The sequence below is a fragment of the Stegodyphus dumicola genome, chromosome 5 (genome assembly GCF_044657685.1).
Source record: "Stegodyphus dumicola isolate Sdum_Otavi_A_Nest chromosome 5, ASM4465768v1".
NCBI lineage: Eukaryota > Metazoa > Arthropoda > Arachnida > Araneae > Eresidae > Stegodyphus > Stegodyphus dumicola.
Window position 1 is genome coordinate 171426020 of NC_140772.1, and position 21376 is coordinate 171447395.

The window sequence follows — 21376 nt, forward strand, 5'->3', positions numbered from 1 at the left end:
TTATAATGTCGAAGAGTACAGCTTCATTAAAAAAGTTGTCCCTCCCTAGGTTGGAATTGATGGGGGCTGTAGTTGCAGCTAGGTTAGGGAAATATTTATTGAAAATGTTTCAGGATTCGGTAGGTAGGTTAGTTCTGTGGACGAACTCAGAAATTTGCTTGTGGTGGATGAAGGGGTCAGCATGTGAGTGGAAGCAGTTCATGTCGAATAGAGTTGCAGAAATACAACACTGTACCTCGCCTGATAAATGGAAATATTGTCCAGGATCGGAACAACCAGCAGATAAATTAACTCGTGGTGAAACACAAATGCATTGGTGAAGGATAATAATTGGTAGCATGGTCCATTATAATTGAAAGATTCTGAAGATCAATGGCCTGAGCAGAAATTTAAAGTAGAAACTGATACTCAGAATTTGGAATGTTTAAGCACTTATGTTCAGGTGACGATTCCAGAAGGAGAAACTTCGTTAAACATAACCAAATTCAGCTGTCTGGAAAAGTTATTGAGAGTTACATCTTGGGTACAGTGGTTTGTCACCAAGCTAAGAAAACATATCTGTGAAGAAGGTTCCCTTACTGTATTGGAGATCCAAGAAGCTGAGGGGTACTGGATAAAACAAGTCCAGAGAGAGAATTATTTTTCGGATATTCAACAACTAGAGAGGAATAATCTAATAACATCAGATTCGAAGCTTTACAGTTTAGCACCACATCTGGACAGTAGAGGTATTTTGCATGTCAGAGGGTGTTTGGAACAAGAAGAATTAATAGATGACGAAAAGCATCCCATTATTCTGCCGAAAATGAAGTTCAACGAACTAGTGATATTTAGTGAACACATAAAAGTATTCCATTCAGAGTCATGGCAACATTGTCCAAAGTCAGGAATAAATTTTGGATATCTAAAGGAAGACAAGTAGTAAAGAAAGTTATTAACTCTTGCCTGGTGTGCAAAAAGTTCGCCGTGAAGCCCGCGAAACAATTAACGGGTCAGTTACCAAGAGATCCAGTAGTCCAACGTACAACGTACAACTTTCACAGTTGCAGGCATTGACTTAACAGGAGCAGTTACTATTACAGAAAAAGCAGATATCCACAAAAAGGTGTACATAGCCTTATTAACATGAGCCATCACTCGTGCTGTACACATTGGCGTGGTTTCAGATATATCAGCAAAAATTTTCATTTTTTCATTATGACGTTTTTTAGCAAGAAGAGGGAGCTGCAAAGTGATTTATTCATATAATGCCAAAAATTTCCACAGCACATGCGAAATAATTAAAGGATTTAAAAGAGTCAGAGTAGAGCCAAGTGTAAGAGATTTTTTGACATCCAAAAAGATAACATGGAAATTCATACCTGAGCTTTCCCCATGGTGGGGAGGGTTCTGGGAGCATCTGATGAGAAGCATCAAGGAACCTCTGAAGAAAATCTTAGGGAGAGCATTACTGACTTTCAAAGAGCTATCTACAATATTTACTGAACTCGAGTGTGTGTTAAAAAATAGACCTTTAATGTATGAGAGCAACAAGTTGAGTGAACCTCGCCCACTCACACCTTCACAGTTTTTATAGCCAGGACGTGATACATTTAACTTTCCCGAGCATTTCTTGGAAATTTTTAACAAGGTGTTCGACAAAGAGACTTTAAGTAGGAGGAAGTTTTACCAATCTAGGCTCTTAAAATTAACATGGATCAAGTGGAAAGAGCAATATTTACTCCATCTTATAAATGCACATAACTTTGCTAATCCTAAAACTGAGTGGAATCTTAAGACTGGAGACGTTGTGTTGGTAGAAGGAGCAAAACAATCAGAACTACTTTGAGACATGGGTGTAATTGAAAACGTGATTATAGGAAGAGATGGAAATGTTCGAACGTGCCTCGTTCGCACACCCAGAGGACAATTCTGAAGATCAATCCAGATGTTATATCCTTTCGAGATTTAATTTAGAACTTTTGATAGAGTTTTTATTATATTATTATGTTCATTTGTGGTTTTGATATATACTAATATAAATTATTCTTTTATATTATTCATTTATATATGTCATATTATTTAGTATTAATTCATTATTAATTAATGTTAATATTGTTATGTAGGTAAGTTTATGTACTCTTATTAAAGAGTACAGGTGGGGAGTGACGTAGAAAATGAGATAGAAGGTGCTGCGCCGCCCGTATGTGTAGCTAATTAAAAGTTTTCATGAGAGAGAGTTGAGAGGTTGATGAGAGTGATTGAGAGTGGTAGGAACTAGATATCCTGTAATCTGTATATAATACTTGTACATAGTCTTTGATTCATAAATAGCTTTAGTTAAATGAAAGTGTCTTTATTTGCTATCATAACATATCAAGATCTACCAATGCCGCATATGGAATACTGAGTAAGTTATTACAGCAGGTCCACAATTACTTGGATGGGACATTTCCAGGCCGTTGGATTGGCCGTGGTGGACCCGTTCACCAAATTTATCCAGCTTGGATTTTTTTTATGGGGCCATCTGAAGAGCATCGTTTATGAGACTACCATTGACTCACTGGAGGACCTTGTTGCACAACTATACATTGCGACTGCAAACGTGAGCGAAATTCTTGTCATTTTTCAAAATGTTCATCAATCTCTTCTGCAATGTTACCAAGCATGTATTACTGCTGGTGGTCGCAATTTTGAACATTTATTGCGAATACTGTATTGCTACAAAGAAGCACTTTGCGTTGATTTTGCACATAAACACATTTTCCTCTCATTGTCGTTTTTTTTTTTTTTTTTTTTTTTGTGTTACTGCCTTAACCTGTCACTTTAGACCCTACATTCCTATAAAATGTTTCCTATAAATGCATGTTTTAGTATGCTCCACACCTCCTCCAAGTTTGTCCCATGATCTATGAAACACCCTGTATATATATATATATTACATTTCTCTCAGTGTATCACTGAGTAATCTGATTTGGAATCAGATGCACCTTTAAATTTTCCATTCATAAGGAAAACAATTAAGATAGTAATCCCTACATTTCCCTTTCTTTTGTAAAGTCTCTATTTCAGGATGAATCAAATTACATAAAAGTGCCAATGTTGACAACAGCAAGGGACTTCTTATGAGGAGAAAAGCATAAGGTACCAAAAAAAAAATCCATCTTTTTAAGGATCTTACAGGAGTGAAATCCCTGACCTAAAATGGTTAGAAAGTGCCTTCTTGTGCTGATTCTTGTTGCTTTAGTACCGTCAGCATTTGCTTTCTGCATGGCATTTTAGTTAACACTGATGTCTTTATTAGTTTCTATTAAATTTGTGAAAATTTTTCTAGACAAATTACATATATCCCAAAATACATGGATAGAATTTATAAGAAAAATCATTATATAAAATGCTTTGTGTTTGAAATATTTTATATACTAAATTTATTTAGAAGAGGCATTAAAAACGAAAATCATAATACCCTAGCCCTTAGATCAGTTGCATCTTTAGTATGATGTCCTCCATCATGCTGTATCACCTCATTACTTCGGTATGCAAGATCTGGGTACTGCTTCCTCCTTTGCATTGCAACATCTTTAGAAGCTAAAAAACATTACATATATTTTTTTTTTACTTTATTCAAAACTACAAAAACAATATGAGATTCAAATTTGCTTAATAATACAAAAACTTTTAAAGAGATTAAAAAAAAGAAAATATGAACATATCATTGAAAATTCTGTTTAATATAGTTTTAAAACTACTAAATTAATTAATATATAAATATCATCAATATTATATATGTATATTATATAGCATCATATATATATATATATGTTAAATATATTTATATGACATTATTTTTTTCAAGTCAGATGAAGGCTTAAGAGCCTCTCAAGAAAATTAGTAAAATGTAAACTTTGTCATCAATAACTTGATTTGGTAGGAGACAAAACTTTTAGTTTAAAAACTAATTTGACATAATACCTCAAAATACAAGTACATAAAAAATTTATATTTTTCAATTATGAAAAAAATGTTCATGTTTAAAAAAAATCCAATATTATTTTCTGAATAGATTAGTATGAAAATTATTTTCTTATTAGTCATAATCATAAAATTAATATAATTTATTTCAGTCAATTGATATGATTAATTTTTTTCATGCAATATGCAAAAAGCAAATTATTTCAAAGCACATTGCACTAGGATAATCATTCATCCTGTTTGCACAGGGAGAAACAACGAATAGCTAATAATAACTGGACAGGAACACATGCTAGATATACAAGGCATAATCACTGAGGCACTAATGAATTGAATCATTTAATTCATTCATTAACTAGTTGAATCAAATAATTAGGTAGATGTATTTCTTTACACTGATCCACACATTACTTGTATGTGGAAAACTAAATATCTTTTATGCAAAAGTCCTTGTAAATTGGCAGTTTATTTTAATTTTCAAAATTTCTATAAATTTACTTTGTTTTTATTCTTTTCAACAGGGTTTGTACAGATGGAAATTAAGTTCAGTGAAATATGTTTAACGCGAAAATGCTCAAGATGAAATATCAGTTAACACGAAATAATACAATGGTTCCAACAAACTACTATGTATTTTCATGCATTTTGTTTCTCTTAACACGAAACAAATATCGCTTTGACATGAAAAGATTTCCTTTCTGGGAATGAACAAAATACAGAAAACACCACCCTCGCAGGCGAGATTTAAGAGGGGATGTGAAATGAAAGAGAGGCGGTTTCACATGTTTCGTAGAAAGTTATTCGTCATTCATGATTTAAATTCAAGTCCCCTTAAAATTTTTTTTTTCATGATTTACATTCAAGTTTCTTTAAAAAACAATTTTCGGAATTAAACTTCCTAAGTATGGGTTCCCTCATTTTGATACATTCTACTAATATATATATATATGTGTGTGTGTATTCTAATAAACTTAGACATTGTTGAATATATGTTTTTTTCCCTTAATATCCTTTAACACGAAAAAATATTTCAGTCGCCTCAGTTTCGTGTTAAACGATTGTCACTGTACTTTTAAGGATCACTTATGAAAAAAATTAAGTACCTATCAACAAATGGGAACTGAACGAATTCAATTAAAGATATTAGCTATGCCTGAACTTCATTTTTGCGATACCATCCTAAGAATAAAATAGATCCACAAGTAGAATGCATTATTATTAAAAATAATTTAATAAACATAATTATAAAACAAATTTGAGAATACAATCAACTTTATAAAACTTATCATGTAGCATTAAATATTTTACCCTTTTAAAAGTAGGACATATTTGAAAGAAGATTAGTGACATTTTATTTATGTTTTACCAAGTTGATTTTTTCTTTTATGTCTTATTTTGTCACGTACTTACTCAGTTTAGAGGTTTGGTAAATAGTAGGTAGTTTTTATATCAACGGCATAAGTTAAAATGAGAACTAAAGTCTTGATCAGCATGATTCGTTACAGAAGACTGGCTGTTGCCACCGCTGCTGCTTACCTAGAGAGAGGCCTGCTGATCAGAACAAACTGAAAACCTGATGTAGGCACGGTTGGCAAGTTTTGAAAGTTAGTTGTGCTCTGTTTGATGCAGTTAGTGTCAGAACTTCGTTGATGGGGTTGTAACCTAGTGAATATATTTTAAGATTCCAATAAGCCACTAAAGCAACAGACATGATAAGTTGTTTTGTATTATTTTAAGTCTCACTAGATGCAAAGAATTAAGTTTTACATTTTTGTGCTGTATCTTTTGATCATGGTAAATATTAATGAAAGGCAAAAAGTCACTTTAACACTCACAGATAACTTTTAAGAGTACTCAATTAGTTAACAAATGATTAAATTAGCTAGTAACCCTTAGTCATTATAAGCCACTATTAAATTTATTGTTTAAAAATGTTTGTTAAAAAAGCGCAATTAAAATCACAATCTATTAACATGTCACAGTTTAAAATACAAGTAATTTATGACATTGATTCTTGAACAATATTTGTGCATCTTTTTAATATGAAGCCGCTCCGATCCGATCCGAACAATTATTGCTGGGGTAGTGCGCGAGGCGCGCTGTTTCCAGCTCTTGAAGAGATGCCAAAAGGCACATGACAGTAGTAAGTCTGACGTGGTAGAGTTGTGAGAATGAGGTGATGGTAGAAGGGGGGCGAGCAAGATGCCGCAAGCTTAGGAATTAGACCAGACAAGAAGACGCGCCGCAGACAGAGCAGTACAAGGTAAAGCAATCATGAGTTATTATGTTGAGATACTGTGAAAGCATAAAACATGACATAACGAGTTTGTAGAGAATACAAACTCTCAGAAGCATACATTTATTAATATAAAGTTACAGTGACAAAAATGCAATTTGTAAAATTAGATATAATTAAAGAAGTTTCGATAAAATAATGAGAAAAGTATTAATAAATGCTATGTACAATATACACAACTATATACAGGAAGATTCTACTTTATGTAGGAAAGTTCAGATCTCTAGCTAGGTGGGCTGCAAGCGGGCATAACTCTTTATCTTCAGGTAGCGGAATGTAATCAAATACTTTTAATTTTATCATGCGAGGGCATGTAACTGCTTTCTGGAAAGAGCTGGAGTTTAAACGATGAAGATGCTCTATGACAGTTTCAATTTTCAAATCCTTGTGTAATTGTCTTATTTGATACAAAATAATGCGCATTCGTGAAGGTTCGCAGCGGCTTGTTCTGTGTAATTTGTAATTTAGATATATCCCTGTCTCTGATTGATGCCCACACAGGGGATGCATACGTGAAGATTGGCCATATAACAGAGATGTATAAGTACTGCTTTCTTCTTAAGTCCAGTTTAGAGTGCTCGTTAATAATTGGGTTACGACTCTGAATAACTCCTACTGTTTTTCCCCTTACATGAGTCAGATGATCCTTCCAGGAGAATTTATCATTAATAACAACGCCAAGGTAATTCGCCTTGCGTACTCTAGGAACTTCTGTGTCAAATAGCTTCAGCTTTTCTGTGATTTCAGTAGCAGAGTTTTTCTTTCTTATAATGAGTAGCTTGGATATCTGCGTTAATTGAAATGCGCCATTTGGTACACCAGAATTCTATTTGTGGCATGACTTGCTGAAGTTTCCTGACAGATAGATTAGGGCACATAGATTTGACAGCAAGTGCCGTATCATCAGCGTAGCAGCCAATGTGTGTGTGTGTGTGTGTATTTAATTATGGCAAAGCACACTAGGGCTATCTGCCTAAGGGGAGGGATGCCTTTCGTGGAGGACTTTCTAAGGGAAACTGGCTCGTATACACGTTACACATGGGGAAAACCACGAAAACGCCCATGCAGCCAGCTCGTTCGCGGGATTCGAACCTCGGACCGAGCTACCAGTGTTCAGCGACTTTACCGCTCGGCCACTGGTGGGCCGTAGCAGCCAATGAAATAATTGTAGTTTAAACCTGTTTTAGGGAAGTCAACAGAAAGAAAAGATATAAAATCGGACCTAAAATTGACCCTTGCGGGACGCCGGCGTAAATTCTTTTGACTTCAGAAATCTCATTTCCAATAGAAACATGAAAACTTCTGCCTTTCACGAATGAGTAGATGAGACACGTTAAAGTTTTGGTGAATCCAAGGGAGCGGAGCTTGAATATTAGACCCTCATGCCAGACGCTGTCGAATGCTTTGGCCACATCTAGCATGAGTAAAGCCACATTTTGTCTGTTATGTAGTGCACTGCCGATGTACTCAGAAAGTCTGACCAGTTGTTTCGTGGTGGAAAGTGTTTTTCGGAAACCAAACTGTTCTTCTGGGAATTTCTCCAAGTATGGTTGCATTCTATGATAAATGATACATTCAAATATTTTCCCCAAAATGGAAAGCAGACTAATAAGTCTAAATCCTTCTGGGCGATGGGTATCCTTGCCGGCTTTAGGTAGGACAATCATTTTGGCTCTTTTCCAGGGAAGCGGAAATTATCTGTTGGTTAAGCAAGCATTTCAAATACTGGCATACCTTGCAACGTAATTTTTCGGTAAATTCTTGATCGCTAAGTTGGTTATTGCATCGTAGCCTGGTGCCTTCCTGTTTTTCAGTTTCCTTGTGATTTCTTGGATTTCATGTGGAGAGGTGAGTTCCAGATTGCTTTCTAAGTCATCCTGTGAGGTAAACCAGTCATTAATGCAGTATCTTACATCATAAGCGAAGTCTATGTCACAAGGACTCTCATTCGGTTTAAACTGATTTTCAAAATGTTCTGCAAAGGCATTTGCTTTATCTCTATTAGTGAGAGCCATGCTATTATTGAAGTGTAGTGGTTTATTCGCTACAGCCTTTCTTTTTAAATTTCTGACAAATGACCAGAACGCATTGTCTGGCTCATTAAAGTTCATGATTTTCTCATCCCAAAGGTCATTTCTGAGCTGAAGAATTGATTGTTTAATGTCTCTAGTCAGTCTATTTATTTTCGTTTTTGTATTCGGGTTCTACGTTCGATTCCAGGCTTTCCTTAATCTATTTCTTTCTCTGATTTTGTCTTTGATGTGGGGGGGGGGAGTCTTCCAGATGTCTGTTTAACGGGAATATTCTTGGTGGCAGTATTAACTGCATTAATGATACTGTTAGTAAACAGGTGCACAGCTAGATCTATGTCCTGCTTGGTTCGTAAAGCTGTGTTCAGGAAAACATTATTACTTAAAATCAGATTATACTGCTTCCAGTCTGTAATCTTTTTCTCTTGTGTCATCTTGTCTTTTAAGATTCCAATTGTAGCCAGTACAGGCAAATGATCCGATCTTAGATCATTGACAACTTCAAGATATACTGGAATTGGAGCTGAGGTAAAAAGTAGATGTAGGATTTCCCCTCTATTTGAGTCGTGTGCAAGATAAGTGTATTCCTCAAGTGCAAAGAAATAAACAGGTTCATTGTTTATAAAGTCAAAAAGTTGTTCTCCGTTTGGGTTTGTTTTACGACAATTCCATTCTTCACGTTTCGCATTAAAATCTCCTGCTAATATAACAGGTAGATTTATGAACAAGATATCCTTTAATAATTCTGCTTCTAATGGGTATCTGGGTGAGTTATAGAAGGCCGTGAAATACGTGTTCCAATAACCTAGAAGAAACATAGAGGCAGTGACATATTCTTGTCCATTATTTCTGTACTGCTTAATCATGCATGACTGGAGAGAATTCTTTACATAAATCGCTACCACCACCCCGCCACGGTGACTGAGTCTATCAGTGCGATAGCATTTGAAATTCATTATGTTAACACTAACACTGGGATTGGCATGTGTCTCTGTTATCGTAGCAATGTCGACATTGTTGTTTTGAATAAAACCAGTGAGCTCCAATAATTTTCCATGAATGCTACGAGCATTCCATATCATCACGTGTAAAGGCGCTTTTAAATTCCTATTTTTCCCCATTATTAGCAGTTTTGGAGGGAATATTCTCTTGGCTTATTTGTGATAACTGTTTAACCTGTTGGGTAATTTGGAAGCCTGCGCTTTTGATGACGGTCACCAATTCCGCAAGATCAGCGAAGACTTTCTTGGCCTCAGAGAGTTGTTCTTGATAGATGAAGCCGCTCCAGACATTCTGGCTAATTTATATCAATTTCCTTCTCTTTAAGCATCTTTTCTAACAACTAAAAATTTGTTTCAATATGCAAAACAATACTCCCACTAGTTTCTGTGTGTTTTATCTCCTAACTTGTCAATCTCTCAATTATGTAACTATAGGGTTTTACTTAATAATTAAAAAGTAAAAGTTAAATAGTCCAAAACCCCTGACAGACATGAAGCAAATTATCGCTATGTCTGAAAGTAACTACAAAGTCAGATAAAGATTTAAATAAACCTCTTATTTAAAAAGGACCTTAAGCATGTTCTTATGCTAGCAAAATCAACTACAGTTTATGGTGGTCTAAAACAGGAACAGTCAAATTTAAACTAAAAATGAGGACTGGTAATCAAAGATTACACAAAGGAAAAGTAAACGTTTAACATATGGAAAGTAACGTCACTTTATAATACAGCGAACATTCTCAAAAGCGAAATGTTGTTTAAACATTCTCAAAAGCGAAATGTTGTTTAATTAATTTAATTTTAATCTATGCTGATCAGTAACGAGTCATAACAAACTCTTAACTTGTCGTAATGCGTAACAAATTCAAATATCAGCAGTGATAATGCAAAGACGAATAATGACAAATTAACAGAGCTTTTAGGAACTAATGCAGCGGGCAAACAGAAGCCAGAAAATAATTCTGTCTTACAACCCCAAAACCTTAGTTTAAAACCTATCTAAGTCATTTTCCTTCTCGTGAGAAAACAGAAAGAGAAAATTACAGCAAAGGCCGAAATTATAAATAACTGCTTAATTCACATAATAATAACTGTACATATCTATAATTTTCTTTCTCTTTATGTATTCGGTTTCTTTCTTCAATATGTTTCCTCTTAATTTTAGAATTTCTGGAATTAATTAAAGATTTCTGTTATTCTAAAAAACTAAATGCATTTAGACTGTATGGGAAAAGGTGCTAATAATATGAACATTCAGCATAAATATGAAATGATAAGGGCTACAGAGCCGATGTAGTAGAATTTTTAGAATTTAGTGACACACTGAGCAACAAAACCAAGAAACAGCAAAATTTTATAATTTAGGAAGGCACTAGGCAGCAGAATTTAGGACCTACAGAGATTGCAACAGGTAGGAAAATGCATAGCGCCAGCCCTGTGTATGATGCACAGAGCTGTAGCTAGAGTTTTCAGCGCCCGAGGACAAATGAACATGGTATTAATAGGTAACGGATGTCACTAGACACAAGCTTACTTTATTTTCTTTCATGGACAGGCATTTACAGAAAGGAATTTTTCTATTAATAAAGAAACTGAAAACTCACAATTTAAAAGATCCATCTTATATGTCTAAATGCATCAGTATCAGATGTCCCCCATTGCTCCAACCTATCTACGCCACTGATGATGCATTGAGACATACAAGATGAATTGTTTAAATTATCAGTTTTCAATTTCTTTATTAATATCAAAATGCCTTTCTATAAAAGCTTGTCCATGTTATAAGACTAGAAGTATTTCTGGTATTTTCTATTCTTGTGTCTAATGAAAAGTAGAGAAAACAATGGAAAGGTAAACATGTTAAGAAAAAGACTTCTAGTAACAGAAGTAAAACATTCACATATTATGTTTTCATTGTTCTTCAAAAAATTCTCCAAAAAATAAAAGTTCATCTCAAATTTTCTGTAAAATACATCCATTACATGTTAATAACCTGATAACATTTTTCTGGAATCTTCTAGATTCGTGGGCCTATAACTCTTACCTTCAGAACCTTCTAAACTTTTCAAGTTGCAATGTCTAAAATCCTAAAGAAAAATTACCCTACCAATTCTGTAACAGCAAAAAGCCAGAAATATGTTGAAAAAAAATTAGACAAAAAAGTACAAAATTTATTTTATAGAGAAAACTGATGTCTACTGAGACTATGAAAAAATTAAAACGAAGGCATTTTTAATTAATTACATAGCTATTTTGCTTTTGCTAAGAATTGTCTCATAAACTGTGCTAATGCATAAATTAAGCATTTATTACATTCATATTTATTCAAAATATTGCATAAGTAAGTCGCCAAAATGGAAAGTAACGTCACTTTATAATACAGCGAACATTCTCAAAAGCGAAATGTTGTTTAAGAGCTATTCATTAGAAAAAATGAAATAATTTCGAAATGCTTATGTTTCACTTCTTGCTCCGAAATTTGAGTGTCCCACTGTTTATATTAGAAATAGGAACAAATAATAATCTATTCACCCATCCAAAAGATAACTATATTTATCAATGAATCGCCAAAAATATTCATCCAAAATGGCAGTCGTAAAAAACAGACAGAAAATTCAGATGATTTAAAATTAAGGACCTCCTGCTGAATTTGGTCAAAATTAGACTTTCATGGAACAAAAATTTATTCCAAAAAACCTAAGGACTTTTAAGGACCATACGAACCCTGTTTCAAGAGAAAAATCTACTGATTGTGAATTGGCACTTGTCTGTTGCAGCGGCCTCGGCGAGAATGTTAATTTGGTGCACTTCTGCATTGCCCCAAAACAAACATTTATGATTATTTTATGTTTATTTGGCTGAAAAAAGTTTTCGCTTTTAAAATATAGTAATTTTTCGATGGTTACCGATTTGTGCATATGCATTTCTTCTAACTTCAGTTTTAAAATATAATGGTTTTTTTTTTTTTTTTTTTTTTTTTTTTGTGTGTGTGTGTGTGTGCTCATAGTTCATGTTTCTTCGATTGATGAAAGTTTTTGCAATAAATTTGGGGTGGTTTTTCACTGTAATATATTTATCGTGGTTGATATTTTCAATCTACCATCAATTGATAAAGAGATATCGTTTATTACACGAAAAAGGTATTTTACCAAAAAGAAAGAATCTGTAAAAATGAGCATAATATGCAATTATATGCCAGAAAATATATTATTTGATGATGCAATGTCAGCAGATATAAAGAAAAGTTTTCGTGCAAAGAAGTGAATTAGTTGATCACTAATATCCTTTCTTATGGCACTGTGAGGATAAGTGAAACAAGAAGCACATAGTACAGTTTGTCATCATCATAAGTTCTACTTAGCAGAGTTCATGTTCAGGCACGAAGTCAGCCATGATATTATATTTGATTCATAATAAGTAGCAACTGAGGCACCATAAAGAGTATGTAAAAGTACCATACGAGGCAAACATAAAGAGTATGTAAAAAACGCATTTTCCAGTATATAAGTTTTTTTTTAATGAACTGCTAAAAAAACTGCACACTATAATAAATTAAATACTTTAATTATACTTAATTAATTACACTTAAATACTTAAAATTTATGGTTGGTTTAGGTTACTGAAATTATAGCAAAACACACTAAAGCTTTCTGCTTTAGGGAAGGGATGCCTTCGTAGGCAACTTTCTAAAGAAAACTGGCTCATATACATATTGCACATAGCGAAAACAACAAAAACGCCTATGTATCAGTGCATTCACCTAGATTCGAACTCAGATCGGAACTACAAGTGTTCAGCAACTTTGCCCCTCAGCAGCTGATGAAACATCAAAATTTACGATTTCATTTGATAATAGCAAACATGAGTGTTTTGCAGGGAAAAACCACTATATTAACAGAGTGTAATTACGTTCATTTCTCGCACATGGACAAATCAGTAACCATTATTTCTTTCCAACACAGAACAGCACTCAATCTACATTCTCACCAAAGCTGCTGTTGAAAGCAAGTACTCTAAAATCTCTGGTTCTAATTTTCAGAGTCTTCACTTCAATTATAAGCATTTTACATTTTTGTAAAGATGATTATACTCGTATTTTATTTAATCCTCTGAGTGGCATGACAGCCTTTACCAGGTCATGATATTTTTTTGTCACTTGGTATACAGGTATATAATACTCTGTATATTAGCTTAACACATTTTTGCTCTCTTTAATGATGTAAATATCATCTTAATGAATGGAAGTTTATGAAAATAGGCACTAAAATAAGTAATTACATGCATTTAACTAGTGAATGTTGTTTAAATTCAGGTGTTTTAAGCAACTTCAAAAAACCATGCAAATCAGAGAAGATTCAATTTACTTGTAATAAAAAGTATCCTGATAATTTGGGGGTGGAAACCACAGCAAAATTTTTTATTTTCTATTCAAGAAAAGTATTTTAATTGCAGTGTAGAAAAATTTTTAATTTGTTTATTTTGAGAATATATCTTCCTGAATATAGAGCAACAGCAACAACATTTATTTGTTTGTAAATAACCATATTAATTCAAATAAATTTATTTAAAATGTTTCATTCTAGTGGAAGATAAACATGCCTATCCAGAAGCCCCACAAAAAAATTGCCCATGAACAAGAGGGATTTGTGCCTAATTGCCCTTGAAATTGATAAAAAAAAATATTATACATTCAAATTATTATATATTTATTATCAGATTATGACAAAATAAGGTACCTCTTTTACCTAATTTTAAAGCTACTTTCTAGTCACGAACAGTTTACTACTTGGAAAGCAATATAAATATCTGGCAGCAGCATTTTAAACATTCTGAATTCTAATATGTGGCTTTTATTGACATGAAGTCTGGCATCTGTTTACTTGTGTTATTCTTCTAATTACTATGATGTTTCCAGTATAACAAACAAGAAAACCATATAATATCATTCTTTCTACACTTCTAAAACTTATTGCTTAAAAGTTGGTTCTTTCAAATTTTACCCATTTTGGCATAGTCTGTTCAATTTATTTTTTAAACTTTCTTCTATTTTGTTATTAAATGTGACACTTATGTACACTTAAAGACTAAATATTTTATAACATTACAGTTTCTAATAAAAATATCATCTCCATATACTCCTGGTTATTTACATTGTTTATTATATTTACATTAATCCTGGTATTCATATCATCCACCCCTTTATAAAAAGTTAGAAGAGCCTTAATTAAAATAATATTCTTATATAAATTATAAGGTATTTCTCCCACTTCCCTAGCGTGCCTTTGTGGTGTAGTGGCTCTGCACGCTGGGCCGGTATTCCAGAGGTCCATAGTTCGATTCCCGGTGAAGGCGTTGCTAATTTTTCATCTTGCCTGCTTCCAAAAAATTCGAATGTCTCTACAGAAGGTGTCCGAACTGAAAGGGTGTTGGATGAGGTTTCTGTACACCCAGGATTTTTGGATTGAGTCCTCTAAAAACCCCAGTCGCCCTTTAAAAAAAGGAGTAAGGTATTTCTCCCACTTCCCTAGCGTGCCTTCGTGGTGTAGTCGTTCTGCACGTTGGTATTCCAGAAGTCCGTGATTCGATTCCCGGCGAAGGCGTTGCTAATTTTTCATCTTGCCTGCTTCCAAAAAATCCTAATGTCTCTACAAAATGACTTCAAGTGTGAATCTGTTTCGCAGCTACCTTAGCTTCATCTTGAATATTAATACCATACTCATCAGACACAATTAAAAAGTCATCAGTATAAGTCTGTATGGCCTTTTTTCAAATTTCTAAAGCAAAATCCATAATAATATTGCATAATGTTAGTCCAAGATATGCCCCTTATGGTACTTCTCTCTCCTATCTTCTAAGAAGAGATATATTTCCTTTGTGATACTGTATAGTAAGATCAGAAAAAGTATGTTTAATAAATCCATACATATTGTTTGAACAATTTAATGCTTTTAATTTTCACAATACAGATGAGCACCATAAATAATTAAAAACTGCCTTGGCATCCAATGATAGTATAGTAGTGTGGCATCTCTGTAAACATGTGTTGTACTCGCCAACCGCACGCCGTTATCACTCACTGTAACCGAAGGTGATTTCGGCGACACACAGTCACGTCTCGTCGTCGGTGGGGTTGGTCGCTCGCTTTCCTCCAACATGATTGTCTGTCGACTGTAGTAATTAAGTTTTAATATTGTGATGTGATTAAATGTTTTTGTTATCAAAAATTGGCTCTTATGGCATGTTATGAATTCATCCTTAAAAGCACTGGCAAATTCCAATACGCATAGTTTGTTGTTGCACACAGCCGCAACCACGTGCAACAAATGGTGACTTCAGGACCTGGGTTCTTCAAGTGCTGAAATGGTTTAGGGTACCAACTTACGTTTACCCGGAGATTTTATAAATCCCGCAAAAAACTCACCCAATGTCCAGCCCCACGCATTCCTCAAACAATTGCGTGAAACCATGGCTGCATTATACCCTAAGCCCACAAGCATACATTCTTCAAGACCTGTGTTTGTTCCTAAAGAACTCCCTACATCCTCACGTGTTCTTACGCTGTGAAGCATCAAAAAAGTCCTTGGAGCCTACCTATACAGGCCCACACCTAGTTCTAAGTCGCACATCCAAGAACTATCGAATACTAATTGGCCACAAAGAGACAGTGGTGAGCCTTGATCGTCTCAAACCAGCCTTTATCTTAGCACCACAAACTGTCGAGACTGGTACATCAGTCCCACCTCCTTCGAAGGCACCTTCATCTATTGGGTCTATACCAACATCTGCTACTACGTCAGTTCCTGTGCCTGGATCCCAGAAAACAAGTGCTCCTCAGTATACACGTTCCGGACGTAGAGTCCGATTTAACCCTCTGTACCTTTAATTCGTTGCCACTGGAGGGGGAGTAGTGTGGCGACTCTGTAAACATGTGTTGTACTCGCCAACCGTGCGCCGTTATCACTCACTGTAACCGAAGGTGATTTCGGCGACACACAGTCACGTCTCGTCGTCGGTGCGGTTGGTCGCTCGCTTTCCTCCAACATGATTGTCTGTCGACTGTGGTAATTAAGTTTTAATATTGTGATGTGATTAAATGTTTTTGTTATCAAAAATTGGCTCTTATGGCATGTTATGAATTCATCCTTAAAAGCACAGGCAAATTCCAATATGCATAGTTTGTTGTTGCACACAGCCGCAACCACGTGCAACAGTAGTATGTAGTACCATAATTTGGTTCTTTATTTTTATGAACTCTAACGCCACATACTTCACTAAGTCGACAGCACTTTTGCCTGAAACAAATTTAAAGTGCAGTATCTCAAGTTATTGGAGATAAAATGAGCATTAGTTTTTTATTTATCATTTTATCACAAACTTTTCCCCACACTGCTAAAAGGCATATGGTACACTGCTGGATCTTTTCAGTTCTTTCCAATACTAAACTGTCTACCATTCAAAACCCAGGGAATCAAAATCAACCTCATTTCAAACAGATATTGAAGATATTAGTAAATGATGTGGGATTTATAATTCTTAATTCATTAATAAATTTCCAAGGTTCATCCACTTGAATCTACAGTGTTATTTTATTATTATTATTAAACAATTCAGATTCCACTTCTCCTGCAAGTCATCATCACCCATCATCAAAATATATCGGAAAACCTGTGAGTAGTCTCATTTCATAATGATTAGGTAACACCTTAAGAGATTAAATTATCTGAAAAGTAATAACTGACAACCACATTAGCCATAAAAGTTACCATCACCAATTTTACTTTTTTTTTCTCCTGGTTAATTGATAAATTTTGTTTCTGGTCTTCATTATTCCTTATAACAGAATTTTACTCTTACACGTGCCACATTTCTTTTAGCCTTACCATTAACAACCCTTTAATATTTAACTATTGTCCTTATTGGCTTGTACTCATCTCTGAAATACCATGTTTCAGAACCAAAATTTAAGTACTATGTATCACAAGAGTAAGGGGAATGAAAAAGATTCATGGGCAAATTTTTTTCACAAAATTTTCAATCTTCATAGGAGAAATTTTCTTCACGGCATAGCTGCCCTCTAGATTGTTACAGGTAACTTTACAAGATCGCAATATTTTCTTTTCCATAGGCACTAAAAGTTTCTGCAGTAACAAGTCAAGCAAAAAGATCAGATGTAAAATAAGGTAAGAAAAATGCAAATGTTATACAATTCACTTTCTCCTAGGGCTTGTTACAAAACATCACTGTTTTGAAAGAACATGATGTCTTAGTATTCAAAGGCAGAGAAGATATGATTTAATGGGGACTTAGGTTTACATTCTACATAGGGAAACCATAAAAATACTCATGCAACCAGTCCATTCAAGATTTGAAACTTCAAGAAATTACCACTTTTCAGTCTTTAAATCCACCTGTCTGTCCATCTAGAAGGTTGAAAAGAACCACTATATCAAAAGCATAATGAACGATCTAGAATAGAAATTCCTAGCGGCATCGATATAAACTCCCTGGAAATCAATGAAATTTTAGAAAGGCTCAATGATAATAAGGCAGTCATTTAGGGTTCAAAGGTGAATATGCACTGGCAATTAATCGGAATAATCCAGATTCCATGAATCACAAATATATATATATATATTAATAATATATATATATATATATATATATATATAATTTATAATTAATTGTCTACTAGTATAAAGATATAGCATATAGTAAGGAAGTAATTATATAAAAAATAAATATAAGGGGAAAATATACAAAGTTTAATATATTTTTTGAATCAATACTTTTTCTAAATAAGAAAATTTTTTATGTAAAAAGCGATATATAGAAAGGTTAAAAGCAGAAAACCAAGAAAAACAATTTAAAAATTATTAAAGCAAAACTTCTTCAGAAAGTACTCTGTTACATATACGCCACTTACAATTTTTTTTTTTTTTTTTTTTTTTTTTAAATTTTAACATTTGCTTCCTAAAGACTGAAAATTTGAATGTATCAGCATGCCTAATAAAACCACTGAACTGCAACATATTCTATCTTGATATTAAGATGCAAGAAGACTTGATTGCATCCTACCCAAGTTTTATTCAAAACATATGTGCATCAGTGGCGTAACTACAACTCTTGGACCTCTATGCAAAAATTTTTCCTGGGCCCCCCCCTCAATAAATTTAATGTGCTTTAAAATAAAAATTAAAATTAAAATTTTTAAAAAGTTAAAAAAAATTAAGGATTTCACGAGCCAGTGTTTTTATGGTGAATTTTATTACATCTGGATTATTTGTTAAAAAATAAAAGCACATCCTTAGGGAACCAGTTGAAAGGTTTGTAACATGAAAAAAGAATAAAAAAGAAAATATTTTCCCTTGATCAACTGTGAAATTTGCTTTAGTCTGGTTATTTGATATCAGATGATTTTAATCAGTTATTTAAGACTTTTTGTGTGCGTGCGAGAGACAGACTTTTCCCTCCCTTCACTGAGATATATACTGATAATAAATGAACAAGTCTATATAAAAAAAAGGGGGGAACATGTCACGTAAAGTATAACATTAAGAAAAGTAAGAAAGCTTAGTTTTACGGAGATTTTTATATAAAATCCAAGAGGTTTTACATACAAATATGTTTTGAATTTTTATATAAAATCTGCACCAATCTAAGTTTTCCCCTTAATTTAGCAAACTTAAATAACTGGTTATATTATAAAACATTGAAAACAATATATTCTGTGAAAATAGAAGAGAAACACGCCGAAATTAGTAACACAATAACCTTAAGTTTGGTGTAGATTTATGTTAAGATCTCAAACAATTTCTAGGGCAAGCAGGTTTAGGTCCCTCTTCGTCAGAAGTAAAGAAATCTATGACTGAAGAATAGTCATATTTTTCAATTACGCCAAAATATGAGTAAATATTTATTTTTGAATGATTTTTTTTTACTAGGGTAACAACTTTTATTTTATAATATTAGCTTTAATTTTATGAAAGCTCCTTGCCTTCATTTCCGAAAACTCTCGAACATAGTCAGAAAGATCAATTTCTTTAGGTGTATCTTGCTCTATAGAAATTAGAGCAAGATTTGTCAGCCTAGTCTCCGTCATAGAAGATCTTAAACAAGTTTGTATGTATTTTAATTTTGAAAAATATCTCTCTCCACTTGCAACTGTTATAGGAAAGGACAGCAAAATTCGAAGTTCCACTCCAGTATATTTGGAAAACATTCAAGATTTTATACATATTCTAAAATGACAAAGGGCTCCGCTCCAGGAACGATGTATTTTGACAGATCTTCCAGTTCATCACAAAGTTCCGAAGCGTTCAGATTACTCGAATGTTTATTTGTGAGTTTCAATTTCTAGTCTTTGCGTCTATTCAAAAGTTCTCTGAAAGATGTTTGAGGGTTCCTACGTCGTACAGGAAACTGTACCGTAATATGCTCCGTATTCCGAGTAAGTTCAAATCTTTCTTCTACAGAACGAATAGCAATGTCTAACGTGTAGAAATACAGTTCTACTTTAAATTCCTCTTCCAACACTTAGTATGTTTTCACATGAAGCCTCGTACCCAAACAATCTACGTCGCCTTAGGGTATGATGGACTGGCTAAAGGAAGGGTAGATTCCTAACGTTTCTGCCATTTAATTTTCTTCGGAGATGAAATCTATTAAATTATTATTTAAATTGTTATTATTACTTCTACAACTTTCTAAATATGTTTTCTCATTCTGCAGAGCTCCGACAGCTGACTGCAGATTCGTCTTTATACTTTGCAAAATTTACTCGCGTGGTTTACATGAATATCATGCCAAATAGCAACTGACACGAGAAATTTTAAATTTTGTCTGCAAGGATGACGCCGAATGCCATAAGAAACTAGAATAAATATTTTTAGCAAGCTATAATAGTACAGAATAAATTTCCTTCACAAATAAAAAAAATTAAAATGTAAACAATGATTTGTGTTAATTTTTATTTACTTTTTGTTAATACCTTTAAAAAATTTTGTAAGGTTTATATTTATTTTAACTAACATTTATTTTAAGTTTAAACTATCTTTCCTGTCAAGCCTTACTTTCACCTGGAATTGCCAATGCTAGAGTATGTAAATTTTAGTAGAACGCGCAAGGATTCAAATTATCAGCGGAAGTATTCTGAGTTAAGTAGAAAGGAAACGAGTTCGAAAGAGTGCTTTCTTGCTTCACGAGTGTGGAGATGGCTAGTTAGAAATTGAAGAACCACGCGTTTCGGCCTGTGTGCTTGCCTCGGCATATTGTTAATCTTTCAACGTAATATTCAGAAGTTTGCTGAACTATCAGCGGTATTTTAGAACGCGGTGAGGGTAGTTACGTTTAGAGAGCCTCGTAGTTAGTCACTTGTACTATTCTTTTCTTAGTTTCTTATTTTTATTTTACCGCCGGGTCGGCGTAGTTTGTGAGCGTCAAGAGCACGCATTTGTAATTTCTAAAGTTTAATAAAAAGGGATTTAAACCCTTCTCAAGACTTTGGTCTATTTCCAGTTCTCAGCAGTCACCACTTTGTTGCGTGCAAGTTGGAAGCGCGCAACTTTACCTTGGCGCCCGAACACTTGTCGAACTGAAATGGCCGAAAATTGGATGGAAGCTGCGGGACAACAACAAGAAATAGCAAGCCAATTGCAAGGATTTGGATACCTGGTCCAGACGTTGAGAGCGTCAATCAAGCCAATTGTCAATTTCGACGGAAAAAATTCCGTGGCGATATTTCTAGAAAGCCTCGACAATCACTTCCAGCTCTACCCTGTGCCTAAAAGACAAAAAGTTGCCATCGCCACTTCTGCACTAAGAGGACAGGCCGCGCTATGGTGGAAGAATATAGGCAAATTTTCATTAGGAGAATTCGGAGGCCAGACATATACATTTGAAAATTTCAAAAAATCGTTATTAAAGGCCTTCCCCATAGTGAAAGATCGAGCAAGGCTAGAAGCCGAACAATAATAGTTTTTATCAACGGGATATAGAAGAGTTGACGGACTTTATTCTGCGAAAAATTAAGCTGACGGATATGCTGTATGGGAAGAAACCCGACGCGGAGATTATTGAAATAATCTTACCAAGATTGTTAC

The 21376-nt window shown here is 34.1% G+C and overlaps 1 protein-coding gene across 2 annotated transcripts in view; it reads right to left on the bottom strand.

Moving 5' to 3' along the window:
• The window catches only part of LOC118179363 (uncharacterized), a 350178-nt gene that overhangs the window by 209447 nt on the left and 119355 nt on the right, over positions 1-21376 (bottom strand). For both annotated transcript variants that reach the window (XM_085817376.1, XM_085817377.1), the window contains one exon: positions 3446-3567. In XM_085817376.1, the coding sequence (XP_085673502.1) occupies positions 3446-3567 (122 nt within the window). The remainder of the gene's footprint in view (positions 1-3445; positions 3568-21376) is intronic.